General features: G+C 36.3%; 1 protein-coding gene across 2 annotated transcripts in view; it reads right to left on the bottom strand.

The window, feature by feature from the left end:
* Positions 1-5,730: 5,730 nt before the first annotated feature.
* Positions 5,731-16,669, bottom strand: part of SKIC3 (SKI3 subunit of superkiller complex) — an 80,541-nt gene continuing 69,602 nt past the window's right edge. For both annotated transcript variants that reach the window (XM_025992885.2, XM_072736753.1), the window contains exons 41-44: positions 15,612-15,764; positions 14,206-14,336; positions 12,372-12,495; positions 5,731-10,049 (exon numbers count right to left, since the gene is read on the bottom strand). In XM_025992885.2, coding sequence (XP_025848670.1) covers positions 9,975-10,049; positions 12,372-12,495; positions 14,206-14,336; positions 15,612-15,764 — 483 coding nt within the window. In that variant the 3' untranslated portion in view covers positions 5,731-9,974. The remainder of the gene's footprint in view (positions 10,050-12,371; positions 12,496-14,205; positions 14,337-15,611; positions 15,765-16,669) is intronic.

The following is a 16,669-nucleotide window of genomic DNA, read 5'->3' as shown; positions in this document are numbered from 1 at the left end:
GCACCCAAAAATGCTAGGGGATACTTGATCTATAATATATACTGACACATACATATCTATGCTTTTAACCTTAGGAAGAGGGTCTCCAACTTCTGTGTACTTCTTGGCAGCCTCCATTCATTCAGATCCTAGGCATTGGGAATGCCATACTGAGCAAACTAACTAAACTGCTCTTAGGGAACTTACAGTCTAGTGGAGAAGACCAATAATTAAACTTTCAAATACATGGGCAAAGAGCATGCTGGAGCACCTGAGAGAGGTATTTAGAAAAACATGGGCCATCAGGCAAAGAGGTCTTCCAGAAGTAGGGATATCTAAACTGAGACCTCTGCAATATAAGCAGACATTCTCTAAGGGAAAGGGTCATGGTTGGTAGAGACGGGGCCTCAGGGAGATGGAGCAGCCTGAGCAAAGGCCCAGAGGCCAAGTGAATGGAACACATGCCAGGAACTGCAAGGTATGGTCAGAATCTAAAGTATATGTGGTGGGAGGCAGGAGAGAAGGTTTGAGGAGGTAAATAACAAAAAAGAAGGCTGGAGAGATTAGGAGGAGCAGGGTGTCGGATCAAAAGGGCTTTATAACTCATGTTAAGGAACTCAGGCTTTCTCTTCAAGATGCAGAGGAGCTTTGAAAATTTTTATTTTTAAAAGATTATTTATTCATGAGAGACACAGAGAGACAGAGACACAGGCAGAGGGGAGCCTGATGCAGGACTTGATCCCAGGACCCCAGGATAACGACCTGAGCCCAACCACTGAGCCACCTAGGTGCCTCAACTTTGAAAATTTTTAAATAGGAGAGTGATATGATCAGATTTGCATTTTAGAGAGACCCCTCTGGCTGTAGTGTGGAGAAGAGATTATAGACACAGTGTGGGAAACAAATGTGGATTGTAAAAGAGGGAGTAATGGAGAAGAGTGGAGATAATGAGCTCAGTTTTAAACTAATTGATTTTGAAGTATCTATGGGATGTCCCAAGTGGAGGCAATTCAGTGGTGAGTGGCCAATATGACCTGGAGCATGAGAGAAAGATCTAAACTGAAGATCTAGCTCAGAAACAGTAATTGGACTTATGTATGGGGAAGAGACTACCTGGGATTGGGGGGAGTGGCAGAACCTAGAAGTTTCCAGGTGACCATTTGAGGACAGTAACAGTGAAGTAGAAGAGGAAGAATCATCTTTTGAGGATTTTAGTCTTCCCTGTGATTTCCTGCTAGCAGATGTTGTCAACTTGGAGTTCTTCCAGTAATGCTTTCAGATTCAGCATTATATCCTCACCTATTGAAGAGGACCCTGTCCATAAGTGGGCGTATTACACAATTCAGTAGAATAGTTGTAAGTGCTCTCGTGACTACCCTTCCAGCCATAAGATAAATGTGTTGCATCTTCTCAGATGCAGAGAGGGTGGTGATCCCTCCCAGAGAGAGGCAGGATTGTTGTCCAGAAAAATATTAGATTGTTTTGACCCCTGCCCAATTTGGGATTTCCTTCTCCAGGGGATTAGAGTCACACTCATTTGTCGTAAAGACTTGTTATTTAAGATCTTTCCCTTAATATACAGTCATGAAATTTCCTAACATCATAGACTAAATTTTCCATAAACCCATTCCTTGGCTCGGCTACTTCATTTTCAGGTATTTAGGTGATAAATGTTGTGGGTAAAAAATGACTGATCTGTTCAGCAGTGTGTCAGAAACCAGGCCCTCTTTTACAGACTCAAAAGACACAAACTGAGAAAACAGAAAAATAATGCAACATCTATGCTGAGAAGTCTCGAGTTGTGGGGTCTGACAGGCCTTAGTTTAAAACCAGTGTGCCAGGGATCCCTGGGTGGTGCAGCGGTTTAGCGCCTGCCTTTGGCCCAGGGCACGATCCTAGAAACCCGGGATCGAATCCCACGTCGGGCTCCCGGTGCATGGAGCCTGCTTCTCCCTCTGCCTATGCCTCTGCCTCTCTTTCTGTGTGTGTGTGACTATCATAAATAAAAAAAAAAAAAAAAGAAATTTAAAACCAGTGTGCCACCAGTTAGTATCTGTGTGACTTTTGATATGTTCTCTAACTTTGGAGTCTTAGCTTCCTTAAAGTGGGGATAATAATACACCCACCTTGCAGGTAGATCATTGGAAGAATTAGAAAAACGCTGATTGAGCTATTACCAATTATCAGAGATATCTATAAGTACTTTACCTGGATTAAGTCATTTAATACTTCAAAGAGGTGTCTACTATTAAGGCACAGAGAGATTAGGTGAATTTTGTGAGGTTACACCATTTATCAGAAGTGCAGCCAGAATTTGAACTCTTTAGTCCCAAGAAGAGCTCTTAAATATTCTATTATTTCCCTAAACATATGTAGACCACCTAATGTAGTATCTGGTACACAGTAGGCACTGTGCTTGATAATTGGCACCAATTAATAAACAGAACTTTTGATCTTGATGGGGAAGGCAAGTTCCATCCAGAGTTTCATCCAACTCTGATTCAGATTAGTATCTAAAAATACTTGAGTTTATAAAGGTCCTTTGCACAACATATGAGAAGAAATACCTGGGCTTGCAATAATTCTAGCAATGGACCTACGTAGAAGTACAAAATATAGATTTCTCCTGGAACAAAATTATAATGAGCAAGTATTTCTCTATGTTAAAAGCTTTTCTTTCTCTTGTCTCTGGGGAGGGAGGCTAACATAATGAAGAAACATTACGGACATTGACTGGAGGTGGGCAAAGTGCCTATGCCAGTGTGCAGTGAAGTATATTTCCTCTGTAAGTTCTGGCCATCAAAGCAAACCCAATAGCCATTACTGTCAAGTAAAAGTCATTAGTATCTAACTACCAGATGCTTCTCCAAAAAATAATACACTGCTTTCACAAGGGAGACATTCATAGATGGACTTCAAGTGGGTGGGGCCTTTATGGAGCCATGTGAATGGTGGTGGACAAACCTACTTCTGCAACTCAGAACAACTCCTGTATCTAGGAATCTATCTAGTCCTTATGACTAAATTCCATTGGTTCGCACTTAAAGGCTTTCGAATACTCACAACACCAACATAAAACCCTCAGAGAGGAAAACAAACACACCCAGGAGTTTTATTGACTACCTCCTCTGCAGGGATTAGTTGACAATTCAGTGAAACGAAACTTTAAAAGCCAAGAAAGTGCCAGGTACTTAAGACATGTGGAGGGCCAAAAGACAGTTCGTGGAAGAAAGAAATGCCAAAGAGAAAACCAAGGTTTGGCACTTGTGACGTTACCAAGTGCCAATTAGTTCGCAGTCGGTCTCAGTTTCTATTAAGTTCAAAATCAAACAAGGGTGGACTATTCCTCCTTTTTGCATAGATGTAAATTTGCAAATTAGCTGGGGGCGGGGGATAAATTTTCCAAGTTAGTCTTTTGGAGGCGTTTCCTGCCACCTATGGTTCTTTCTAGGATTCCGATAGTGGCACTAGGTGAATGGCAGTATCAGAATACAACTTGGCAGGATAACGGAGTCAGTCCCAAAGACACATATCTCAAATCATTGATATTTCTTTGAGGTGTCAGTAGTTATTAACGAAATTAGACAAAAGTATAGACAAAAGTATTGGAATTGATCTTGGGGGCCTGATTATATTAAGAATACAGAGAAAAGTAATCTCTCTGAGCTTTGTATATAACGAGGATAGTATCTACTGTAAAAAAAGAATGATGGGAGACTTACATGAGGTAATGGTGTGAAGAGCCTGGCACATAGTAGGCACTCTGTCTATTCCAGCCTGTGTGTGCTTGGTCGCTGAAGCCCTGTTGGGCAATGATTACCACTTCACAGGCACGGAAAGTTCCTCTGCTGAAGCAAACGACAGTGCCAAGATGCTCTGCAATGCTGGATCTCATCTGGCTTTGTTAGAAGCTACTTGATTTGCGTGAAAGCTTATTCCTGCTTAGGTATTTTCCAATGTTCACAAAGTATTCACCACTGCTTATCATAAATCTGGTTCTAGTGAGTTAATAAATCATTCTGAGCCTCGTTCTTGGACAGAGAAGCGGTCCAACTTTGTATAAATAGCACTTGTTCTGAGGTACTATGGGGTTGGCCTCAGGCAACTCAGAAATAAATACCGAAGCTGCTCATGACAATATAAATTTGCCTTCTCAGCAGTATATTTTCCCTCTAATCTCCTCCTTTGCACACGAAAAATCTTCTGCTCCATCTGGCTTTTCTCTTGTGCCCAGAAACACATAACTCAGCCTGCAAAGAGAACCTGTATCTTTTTTTTCCCACACCACCTGACTTTTTAGGCTAATTTCCAAACTTTTGGAGCCAGCAAGTAATCTTTTTGTAAAGACTATTCGTATACTATTTCTTGATCTATTCAATAGAACAGTTAAGATTAGAATCTTAAAACCAGTATATAGTGGTTTTCCCTAAAACAAAACAAAACAAAACAAAACAAAACAAAACAAAAAACCCTTCCGGTTGCCTGATATTAAACCACGTGGCTTATTTTCTCCATAGAAAAAGCAACCACCATAATTCTATATGATCAAAGGGAAGGAAATAGCATTTAAAAAGGCAGGGTCTTAGAAACTCAATATATTTAAGCCACCTGGGAGTCAGATAATCAAACAATGTGCTCATTTTATTTAATGTGAGTGCTCTTTCTATGTGAAGTGTGATGATTTGGCACGCAGGAGGCACACGTAATTTTTTTTAAATTTTTATTTATTTATGATAGTCACAGAGAGAGAGAGAGAGAGAGAGAGAGAGGCAGAGACATAGGCAGAGGGAGAAGCAGGCTCCATACATCGGGAGCCTGATGTGGGATTTGATCCCGGGTCTCCAGGATCACGCCCTGGGCCAAAGGCAAGCGCCAAACCGCTGTGCCATCCAGGGATCCCCCACACGTAATTACATTCAACCATTCATAGATGCTGGCTGCCACTAAAATATTCTCTGAGTGTAGGTTTACTTTCCTTCTCAGAGTCTTAACACCTAGAACTGATTTTTTTCTTTTCTTCTTTTTTTTTTTTAACAGTGGAGGCTTCTTTGGAAAGGGGTTCTATCCTCAGGTTTGTTAGCACAAGAGGGCCTCCCCACTGCTCCCCCTTACCCCTGCCCCTGCTTAGTGGAAACCAGAGTTGCCGCTTCACAGGTGCTGCACCAAGCAGTTCTGGTATTTTGCTTCAGCTCATTTTGGACCTAGAAAACTTTGGTGACCTTAGAATAACAGAACACTGACATTAGAAATCTAGCTCAAGGCCCTGACGTTACAAATGCACATAAAAATTAAAGGCCAAGACAGAAGACTTAGCAGTTACATACCCATTCGACATTGAAACCCAGATTGAAAGACACCACTTAGGTTTTGTGAGTATAATTTAATTATTTAATTATTATTTAATTCTTTTAAAGAGAACGAGAAGAAGTACTTGATCAACTAGGCAATAGTGTACTGTAAGCAGCATGTTAAGTGAGAATACTTCATTCAGATAACGTTACAGAAATAAACAGCCACATATGCTTAAGAGTCAAATACTCATGACATTTATATTTTCACAGTAACTCTTCTGAGTAAGTCATCATCTTTGATGACCCCCTTTCTGGCAACAATTTAAGAGGATAATCCCCAGTTTCAGTGATCTAGTGAAATTCAAATTCAAAGGAAGGTGTATTCATTTTAACAATATACACAATGAGCAATGCATTAATTTTCTCTGCTGCCATAACAAATTACCACAAACTTAGCGGCTTAAAAACAACATAAATTTATTATATTACAGTTCTGTAAGTCAGATGTCTCCGCATGGAGACATGGGTCCAACATGTGTCTCCGCAGGTTACAATCAAGGTGCCAGCAGGGCTGCATCCCTTTCTCGGAACTCTACTGGAAAAAAGTTTCCTTGTTTTTTTCAAGTTTCTAGAGCCTGCCTTTATTCCATGGCTGGAACCACCTTCCTCCATCTTCAAAGTCAGCAATGTTGAACCTCTGACCCTCCACTGTCACTCTCAGAAAGGCTCTCCACTTTTAAGGACTTCTGTGATTAAATTAGGTCCATTCAAATAATCCAGGATAATCTCTTCATGTCAAGGTCTATATTGCATAGCCTCTTTGCCACATATTCACAAGTTCTGATGATAAGGGCATGATACCTTTGGGACCATTATTCTGTCTCCCATATAAGCAAAAATAGTAAGATAAACATTTTTTTATTGCTCAGCCCATCTTCTCTCCAGAAAAACTAATATAATTTAAATGTTTTTGTAATAGGTACTACATACAGGGGAAGTAGTATACAGCCTGAATGAACTTTTATACTGATTCAAACTCAGGAGAGACAATGACATGCAGAGTATTTCAACACTCCAGTGATATAATATGAAACCCAACCTATTCTCTCACTATTCTTCTATTTTCCAAGGGATATTCCAATTGTAATTATCCCTCTCCTGCTATCATATCTTTTCACTAAAACAAATTGGTATTTTCAGTTATAATTTGAAAATATAAGAAAAAAGGATTTCAAATGTTTTATAATAGCTGCTTGTTAAAGAGATCCTATTCTTAAGTTTCCTCAAAACATTTTAAGGTCTAAAGATAATTTAGCATTTATTTTAATAAATTATAGTGTACAAGATATATTTTAAGTACGTAGAATTTAAAACACTGCAATTCAAAAAGTTCCTCTTGTAATCAGCCCCAAAGAGGAAAAATCCATTATTATAGAGCAAAGGGACAGCCAGACACCTTGAGTGGATTTTTCGGTGCCATAGACCTTAAGTGATTCTATTTTCTAAACCAAAAATCAAGTATACCTCTAAATAAGGGAATTTTCTGACGTTTTACCTTCTCTGTATAAAAAAAAAAAATTAAGCGACTTTTGTGACTAGCCTGTGTCTGATTCTCCTGAAATCATGTCCTGGAAACATCCTGACTTACTCCCTCCTCAAGAGCCCTCTAAAAGTATGACTTCTTTTAGCAACTGAGTGTCATTTGGACAAGTGATGAATTCGTCTTGTGATTTCTGATTTCAGCCATGAGTTTTTTATTTTCCTCACTGTCCTTCCCCTTTAAAAAACAAATAAATAAATTTATGATTAGGTATTCTGATTTTTCAGGAAACGGTTTTTATTTTTAGTGACTGGATTTAAAAGTCATGGAGAGATTTTTTTTTCTTTTTTTTAAAAATACATATATGGGAAGATTATTGTATTTGTATCTGATACACAAATATATCTTTTAATGTAAAAAACAAAACAAAAACTCTCTTGCAAATTGACACTTTATAACCAGCAGCTGAGTACTACAAATGGGAGTCTGAGAAGCTTTCTATCCATTAGCAACTAATGTGGAAGAAAGGAAGACCTGTAGAGAGACAAGGGTCAACTATGCCAAAACAAAGTTTCACATTTTTTAAAGTGTGCAAAAAATGAAATAGATCTGCAAGCCCCTCTGACTCATACATGAAATATGCTTCACTTTTGTGTTCCTGTAAAATATCCCCAAAACAAGTATCAAAATTTTCTAAGAGGCAACCAAATATGTATCTTTTCATATTTATATATCACATATTAGTAAATATTTACCTAACTAATGTTTATTTTTTTTAATGCTAGTTTAAGTAACCATATCTTTTAATTCCCTTAATGCAGAACCTGAGTATTTCTGTCCAATCTTGTTCGGTATAGATTCCCAAATGAAAGAAAGTCAACTCCTTTTGTAAACTTAATAAATAGCACAACATTTTAAACTAAAGTGTTTTTTTTTTTTTTTTATTATCCTGACCGTAAATTAATGCAAGGGACATTCGAGAAATATGACAAGTGATCCCAAATAAATAGACTGTGTTCTAAAGGTTTACTCTTAAGCCGAAATATATTTTTCCACAGAAAATGATTATCAGATACTTAGCTGGATTATAAACATCTAATTCATCAATAATAGCCAAACGGTGGATAAAAATGAGCAAAAATGCACTATAATTCTCAAAACAAAACACCTAATATGAATGCCAAATATTGACACTTCTGGGAAAAATTTTTATGTAATATCTCTAAACTTACATATAAAAAGAAGGGAAACTTTAGTTACTTTAAAATTCCTAGAATCTGATAATACGGATCCCTTTTCAGTTTTTCTTTGCTTTAAGCATGCTGTTTAGCACTATTCTCCTTCACTTACTAGGATTAAATGACAATGCTTAAAACACTTAGCATAGGTCTGGCATGAAGTAAGCGCTGTAAAAATCATATATTTATGATCTGAGCCTCAAAGTAACTGGGCAGTAATTTTAAGAGAAAGTAACAAAAAAAGAGAAGACGTGTGTACATCCATCCAAAAAAGAATTATCTGAGATGGTATTAACTATTGTGTTTTTGAACCTTCCTTTCTAGAAAACCTGGGTCTGAGGTCCCCAGAGGCCAGAAATAGGCATCGTAGTCAAAAAGTCAATCCTTGGCTCTGAAGCAAAGGCTAACCAAGTCCACAATGTAGGAGAAAGTAATCTTACAAAGCAAGGAACACCCTAGAAAGCAAATGGGAAACAAGAAGTGATTCATAAGCACTTAAGCAGATAGATCCAGCTCATTCTGGGGTAAAGTCTAAAGTGCTTCTTGGAAGGAGGAGGGCATGGGCACCAGAGAGGCACAGGCAACCTTTTGCAGCTCATCTCTGGCTAAGTATGTGGGCCAGGCTGTTGAAAGCACTGAATCAGTTTGACAATTGTGAGGACAAGGAAGAAATGACCATAGAATGGCAAGTGCTTGATCTTGTTAAAGAAAAAGTAAAAGGAAGAATCATCATTGGATCAATCCAGTGGTTCACCAGCCTGAATGAACATTAGAATCTCTTAGGCATCCCTTATAATGCAGAGTCCTAAGCCCTTATCCTTAAAGATTCTGATTGCATAGGTCTGAATGATGATAATATTCAGCCAAATTTGGGAATTCACTAAATTATAGTTAGTTCAACAGATTAACCTTTGAAGTAAAATTTAATTACAGAATATAATCAACTTATATAATCTCACAAAATAACATCATAGAGCTCATTTAGAAAAATTACATACATAAATTGTACAACCACACATTTTCATACAACAAATAATATATGTAAATATCTGAAAATATTTTTTAAAACCACAAATCCAAAGTAAGCAACATACAGTTTTTTCAGATATATAAAAGGGTTTTTGAAAAACTAAAATAGGTAAATGTGCTTTCAAGTTTTAAAATTTGAACTTAGAAATTATATCTGATATTAATACTACAAAGAAAATAAGACTGTTTTTTCTTATTTCAGAAAGTTCAAGTCTTTTTATCATAATTGAAGAAATTGCATGATAGATTAAACACTGCATTATTTTCCAAAATTTTCCATTCATTTTTTAATGCAGCCATACACCTGAGTGTTTTGAATTCTATAAACATATCCATTAGCAGTCTAAGACTCACAAACATTAACATTATATTTCTTCAACAGAATCTGAGATGAACCACTAGTAAAATAGGCTATGAGATTATTTAGATGTTATGATGAGCTGGTCTGCTAACCTCTAGAATTCAAAGAAGGAATTACATCCTTCAATTTATTTTTTAACAAATAAAATTCTGCAGTGTGCTAATCTGCTTTTGCATATTATTTGGAAAATGGCTATTAAGGCTTTATTGTAAAGGGGTACAAAAATATATTATGCACAATGCAAGATGGAGAAAAGAATGGTTTTACAAATTACTCATGAATATCTAAGGGAATCATGTTGTTTCCTTTCATTATGGACTTCTCAAAATCAAACGTATTTTTCAAATTAAAGTTACATTAAGAGTTTCTGGAAAACTAAATCCCTAGCTTAAGAACTTAAATGTCTATAGATTTAAAATAGGAACGGATGATTATAACTATGATTTTTTAAAATGTTGCCTTGGGGAAAAGCCTTGATTCATTGATTTTTCTCTAATAACTTATTCTCTGCTTGCTTACTATAAAATAATGTACTGTTACTGTGAGGACAATTTCTGATTCAATTCCAATGCTCTTGTATCTCCATGAGTTTTGGCATTGTTTACCAGCACCTATGGGAAATCACATATAGGAATATTAGTATTTTGTTTATTCACGATAACTATTTAAATTCATAGAAGCCAAGTATGCCAAAGACAGCAAGCAATATCAAACAACACAAGAAAAAGTGGCTATGTGCAATCTTTTCAGTCATTTTTTCTGAAATAAATTGTTCAGCCAAAGCCAACATCAAAAATAAGTATAATTTATTCAAATGCTCAATTAGTATAGATGCAACATTTTGACTGTTATCTTCATCAGCACTGTATAAAATTCAGTGGTCACTTTGTTTACAGTACTGTCAAGCCTAAAACCTTACCCAAAAGATCACTTTATATACCGAACTGTGCAAGTGATACTCCTCTCCTTTAAAACTAAAGCTTAGAATTGAAGTTCTAGATTCTAGGCTCTATCAAGAAGCTTTGCAAGGTTTTCACCAATATCACAAACTAAAAGATTGACTGATTGATAAGATTTTATTAATTTATTCATGAGAGACAGAGAAAGAGAGGCAGAGACGTAGACAGAGGGAGAAGCAGGCTCCCTGCAGGGAGCTCGATGTGGGACTCGATCCCTGGACCCTGGGATCGCACCCTGAACCAAAGGCAGACACTCAACTGCTGAGCCACCCAGGCATCCCACAAACCAGAAGATTTAATTTTGGGTGTTCATTCGACTACTAAAACTTTTTGGTTGTTAATTTTCAAACATGTGAAGGGCCTGAGATTTTGCCCTACTTGTAAACTAACAAGTTAGCCTGGACAGTTTCATGGATACTGCCAAAAGACACAGTTCTCCTGGATCAGAGAAAAAGGTCTTTACCACTCATGGTACAACAAACTGCATGAGCATCAAGACATTTATATTTATTCTCCTTGGCCCCTAAGACTCACACGGGTGACATGGATAGAAGTATATGGATTCCCACAACCATACTGGTTTGCATTACAAGGGAAGAACCCTGCGCCTAGGAAATTTTAATCTTTTATAATAGGTCTACCCTTTGCTCTGGAGGGAGACACTTAGGTATGTCTCTCAAAGCTCACTATAATAACATTCTTGAAAAGACAGTCTGGAACAAAGAGCAGTCAGGCCATCTGCTCACAAGATGTTTAGAAATGCAAGAAAAGCATGGAGGACTGTCTCCAATATTCACACAAATTCTATCGTTTTGGTTTGCAATATGTTAATTATAGTGCCTTTCTCCAAGCATTGTTTCTGTTAATATTTCTTTAATATTGTAAGTTTAATTGAAAGGCAAACAGTATTTCAAATGCTTTAGATATTTAAAAAGCTCCTCATTAATATTCATTGTATTTTGTAAATTATAAGCTCAAGTTATGAGAATCTTAAACCAGTATGTGTTTTACATACTAAACCTTTTTAAGAGGGATTTTATTTTATTTTTTTAAAAGATTTTATTTATTTATTCATGAGAGACACAGAGAGAGAGAGAGAGAGAGACAGAGAGACAAACAGGCAGAGACAGATAGGCATAGGGAGAAGCAGGCTCCATGCAGGAAGCTCGATGTGGGACTCAATCCCAGGTCTCCAGGATCAGGCCCTAGGCTGAAGGCGGCACCAAACAACTGAGCCACCCAGGCTGCCCCTAAGAGGGATTTTATACACACACACACACACACACACACACACACATATGTTTATTTGTTTAGATACCAGAACTACCCTGTGAGGAGCAGAAACTGTCACATACATCTTATGGAAAAGACAAAAAGTAAAATAATACTTCCAAAGATAGTATCAAGATCCCATTAAATCCTGCTACTTCCAAATCTATCCTATATATTTGCCTCCAGTGCAAAGGTCATATAAAATACCATAACCAGCACCTAGCACCCTTCTCTACACTTCCTTTTTTTTTTTTTTTTAATTTTTTTTATTTATTTATGATAGGAACACAGTGAGAGAGAGAGGCAGAGACACAGGCAGAGGGAGAAGCAGGCTCCATGCACCGGGAGCCCGACGTGGGACTCGATCCCGGATCTCCAGGACCGCGCCCTGGGCCAAAGGCAGGCGCCAAACCGCTGCGCCACCCAGGGATCCCTACACTTCCTTATTCTACAAGGCACATTCGGAGAATGTATTCCCTACAGGTTAAATAGTGTTTCTCAATGAGGGGGAATTAGTGGTATCATTTGGCACATTTTTGGTTGTCACAGTTGGGTGTAGAGAGGAGGACAGTGCTACTGGTAGCTAGTGTTTAGGGTGGCTAGGAATGCACTAGATATCTTACAATGCACAGGACAGGAACCCTCACCCCTCTTCCAACAAAGCTCCAAAATGAAATATTGTGAATAAAATTAATGCCTTACATCAATGAGCTCGTAGTCATTTTTGGCATGTAAGTGTCTCAGTAGATACCAACGTGCAGTTGATACTATAGACTTGGGATACCCAGGCTGATATACCACTCTTTCCAAAAGTCGCCGGGTCTCTCTGAAAAACATAAGATATTTCATATACTAGTCTCATACACATTATCTTTCTCTTTCTTTTGCACACATGGTGCTGGTTCCTTCATAAAATTTTTTTTAATAGAATAAAGGTAATAAAAAAAGAATAAAGGTAATAATAATGGCTAATATTTACTAAGGGTTTATCATGTGTTGGGTACTATACTAAGTGTTTTATACACATGGTCACATTTAATATTTGCAATCTTAGAAGGCTGGGTTGCTGTTACTATTCTCATTTTGTAAGTAAGTAAATTAAGGTACATTCCAAATAGAAGCGGGGGAAAAGTCCTATTTTATGAGCACTTCTGAGTACTCTACCTCTAATCTTTTTGGAAAACAGACTGAAAACAAATCCATAAATATCAAAGATGGTCTACACCAGAGTGAAAAGTGTATATCAGGCTTTTTATTTTTAGTGCATGCTTTAAAGGATATGTACAATATGGGAACCTATGTAATAACAGGCTGATTTACAGCTGTGTTCTAATTTTTTCTTTCCTTATTTACTAACATCTATGACTCCAGAGACTTTCATCCTTACAGAAACAAAACAAATTATGGTTATTTCAAGAAGTGCTAAACAGGAGGATCGTGTGAGTAGTTTGAAGCAGAAGCTAAAGAACTTGTCTTGAAGATGCTTCTACATACAAATCACGTAGTAAGCACAACGGTTTTTTCTTTGAGTGTCAATTTGGACTGATTTTTGGGGGTGATAAAAATTATGTTAAATGCTAACAGATTACAAGGATGTGGAGGTTAAGGCCCTCTAAGTCACCTACACTGAGATTCAGCAGAAAGAGTTTCCTTAAAAAGTATAAATTATAGCCTAAAACATTTATTGGTGAAATCAGCCACACACAAAAACTGATCAAAAGTAAATAAATAATAAATAGTGCTGGAATTGCTGATTAGCCATAGGTCTTAATTCCTCCTTCACTTAATTTTGGGATGTTGAAGTGATCTTTGCCACATATTTATATGTATTAAGCTTTATGTCTATAATACCAATCCTGTTCTAGTAATGTATGCTCCTAAATAACTATTAAATTACAGTTGCTCTGTACTATGTGTAATATCCATTAAAGCTAGATATAATGCTCAGAATTTAAAAATATTCTTGCTTGTTTTTTCATCCATATGATCGTTAAGTAATTTTTTTCAAATTTATTTCTAACTCGGTCCCCACCCTTAAAAAAAAAATCACTAAAATTTTTATATTTTAATCTCCAAAGCTTTGAGTTTTTCTAGATATAAAAACCACATTAATTATAAACATATTTCTGTCTTTTAAATATTCATTACTTTTTTTCATAGCTTAGTACCTTTCAAACTTCAGTCAATCTAGCCTTGAACTTCAGTCTTTTGGATTTTGTTTCTAGAATCCACATTACACTGTTGGTGCATCCTAACACGGTAAACTTCTAAACCCTTCTTCACTTGAAATGCTGTCATGCCCGATCTCTCATATTCTATATCTGTGTACCAAATTATTTTTTGTAAAACAAATATAAGACTTTATTTTCTTTTTTATTTGGTTACTAGAAAAGCCTTTCCAAAGTAGTAACAGATATATGAATAACACCAAGTTTATTAAACTAACTCTAAATCTTTGTTTCCCAGAGGAACTGAAAATAAAGAAAAAGAAGCATTTCCAAGAAAAAGAAAGGGGGAGGACAAGAATTCTTCATACCTTGCCCCCATTTTGCGGTTGAATTGTAACAAAGCTTGTAAAAAGACAGCCAATGGACAAAAGCAAAGTTTTAAGGCCTCAGTTGTAGCTTCTTGAACCAAAGATGACCAGTGATCATTGGAATTCTTAGCCTGGAAAAATATAAGACACATATTAAATCGAGGCTTTTGACAACTCTCATTTATTAAGTGACTACTTTTCCAAGTCACCATGTAAATGCTACAGGAGCCATGATTCTACAAAATGATTATCTGACTCCTGCCCTTAAAAAGCTACAGAACAGGGCAGACTGGAAAAAAAGGGGAGGTTTCACCCAAATTACCACAAATTTGACAACTATTATTATTATTTATACATTCTCTGAAAAACCATTTATTGTGGAGCTCCTATGAACAAGACAGTGTGGTAAAGCAAGGATGCAAAGATGAACAAAACATGGCCCCTGGCCTAAGGACCTCTTAAATGTACTTTATAGTAATAGCACCAAAGCTGAAAGAATTTCCTAATCAACTTAAGTATCTTTGTCAAAAAGCTTAGTTAAATCAAATAAATAACATTGGGAACAGATTACTATGGCAAAAGCATGAATTAATTCAGGTCTATTTAGGGCAATTTCTTCTAATCATGTAAAACACAGAATGATAGTTTAACTTTTAATTACAGAAGCAACATGCATATGATAAAAAAAAAAAACCTCAAACACTATCAAAGGATATAAAATGAGAACATCTTCTCTATCATCCCATGAAGACCCCCAGTGCTATTCTCCAAAGTAACTGTCATTAAATTTCTTTTTTGTCCATGAACCACAAGCATGTGCACACAAACACGAAACATTTAGACATATATTCTTAAGAGTATATATCACACATACATATACTCAAATAGAATATCATACACTGTTTGGCAGTTTGCTCCCAAAAGCACACATTAAACATTTATCCTAAAGAGTTTTCCAGACTAGTACTGAAGACTTCTAGATTAATATACCTAAGTTTGTATCAAAAAACAGATATCAAATCAAAAATTACTAGAAGTCCTTCCTACAGAATGTAAAATTAAACTGAGAAAATGACTAAAATGTTAAACTTCTGGTACCTTTGTCACAGATGAGTACCTGGGTTAATTCTAACTTTATCAACAGGAAACAAAAATGTATATGCTGTCATAATTCAACTTTCAAATTGTGATCTTTGTTTTTTTTCCCCCCCAAACTATGACAAATAATCTGCTGGAATCTATGGGTTTACATTACTCTTATTTCCATCAAAAACCCAAATATAAAATCTATGAGGAGGCCACACGAAAACGTGATGAAACAACAGAAACTCAACAGAAAGCATTATCATCTTAAAGAAAAATAAAAGAATCAGTTTTTCATGATCATAATTATAACATGATCTTACCATGCAGACTTTTAAAGCAAGCAGAGCTAGTTTCAACAGACTCGACAGCTTCCCGCTCCAATTGCCCTGTTGGGATGCTACTTGTAGACTCTTTCTATAACACATCTCTGCAGCACCCATCATTCCTTGTGACTGATATACGTGTGCCAGCCACTGAGAAACAAGGAGAAAAGAATCAAAAATATTTTAATTTAGTACATAGTCTGTACTAAACAAATTCAATGCACTTTGATGAAGTTAAAATTTTAATTTAATTATTGGTAAATTTGTATCCCCAAAAACTCAAAATTCATAGGTCAAGAAAGGAGTAGCTATCTTGCCCATTCTACCAGCAATAGCTTACTAGCCACACCCCTTGAAAGTCTTAAAGAGTCTTCCAAGATGGCAAGTTAGGAACAAAATAGAAATGGAATGTAAAAACAAATATACCATGTAAATACTAATCAAAAAGAAGTTTGTGTAGCTGTATTAACCTCCAACAAAGTAGACTTTAAGACAAGAAATACTAAGAGATAAAGGGAGCTGTTTCATAAGCATAAGAATCAATTAACTGGAAGATATAATACTCCTATGTTTGTATTCACTTAATATAGACACAGAATTTATGAAGCAAAAGTTGAGAGAAATGAAAACAAAAAAAAACCCAAATGCAGAATCAAAGTTGGAGGTTTAACACCTATTTCAGCAATGGTAAAAGAAACAGACAAAAAATTCAGTAAGGATATATAAGATTTAAACATAATCAACTTGACTTAAATGATAGATTTAGAAGACAATACTTACGGCTGTTTAAGATTCTCTCCCTTCCACCCACTCCCCACATTCACTCTTACTCGCATACTCTCTCATAAAACAAAAACAAAAACACCACCAATAAAACAAAACCAAACAAAAAAACAGAAAAAATCCATATGGATCAAAGAAGAAATCCCAATGGAAATCATAAACATTTTCAAATGAATGACAGTGAAAACACTAAATAAAATCTTAGAGGATGCACATATTGGACAAAGAGAGAAAATCTATAAGTTTCTATTTCAAGAAGCTAAGGGGGGGAA

The sequence above is a fragment of the Vulpes vulpes genome, chromosome 14 (assembly GCF_048418805.1).
Source record: "Vulpes vulpes isolate BD-2025 chromosome 14, VulVul3, whole genome shotgun sequence".
Classification (NCBI taxonomy): Eukaryota; Metazoa; Chordata; class Mammalia; order Carnivora; family Canidae; genus Vulpes; species Vulpes vulpes.
The sequence above is the reverse complement of the archived record's forward strand: the minus strand, read 5'-3'. Positions and strand labels throughout refer to the sequence as shown.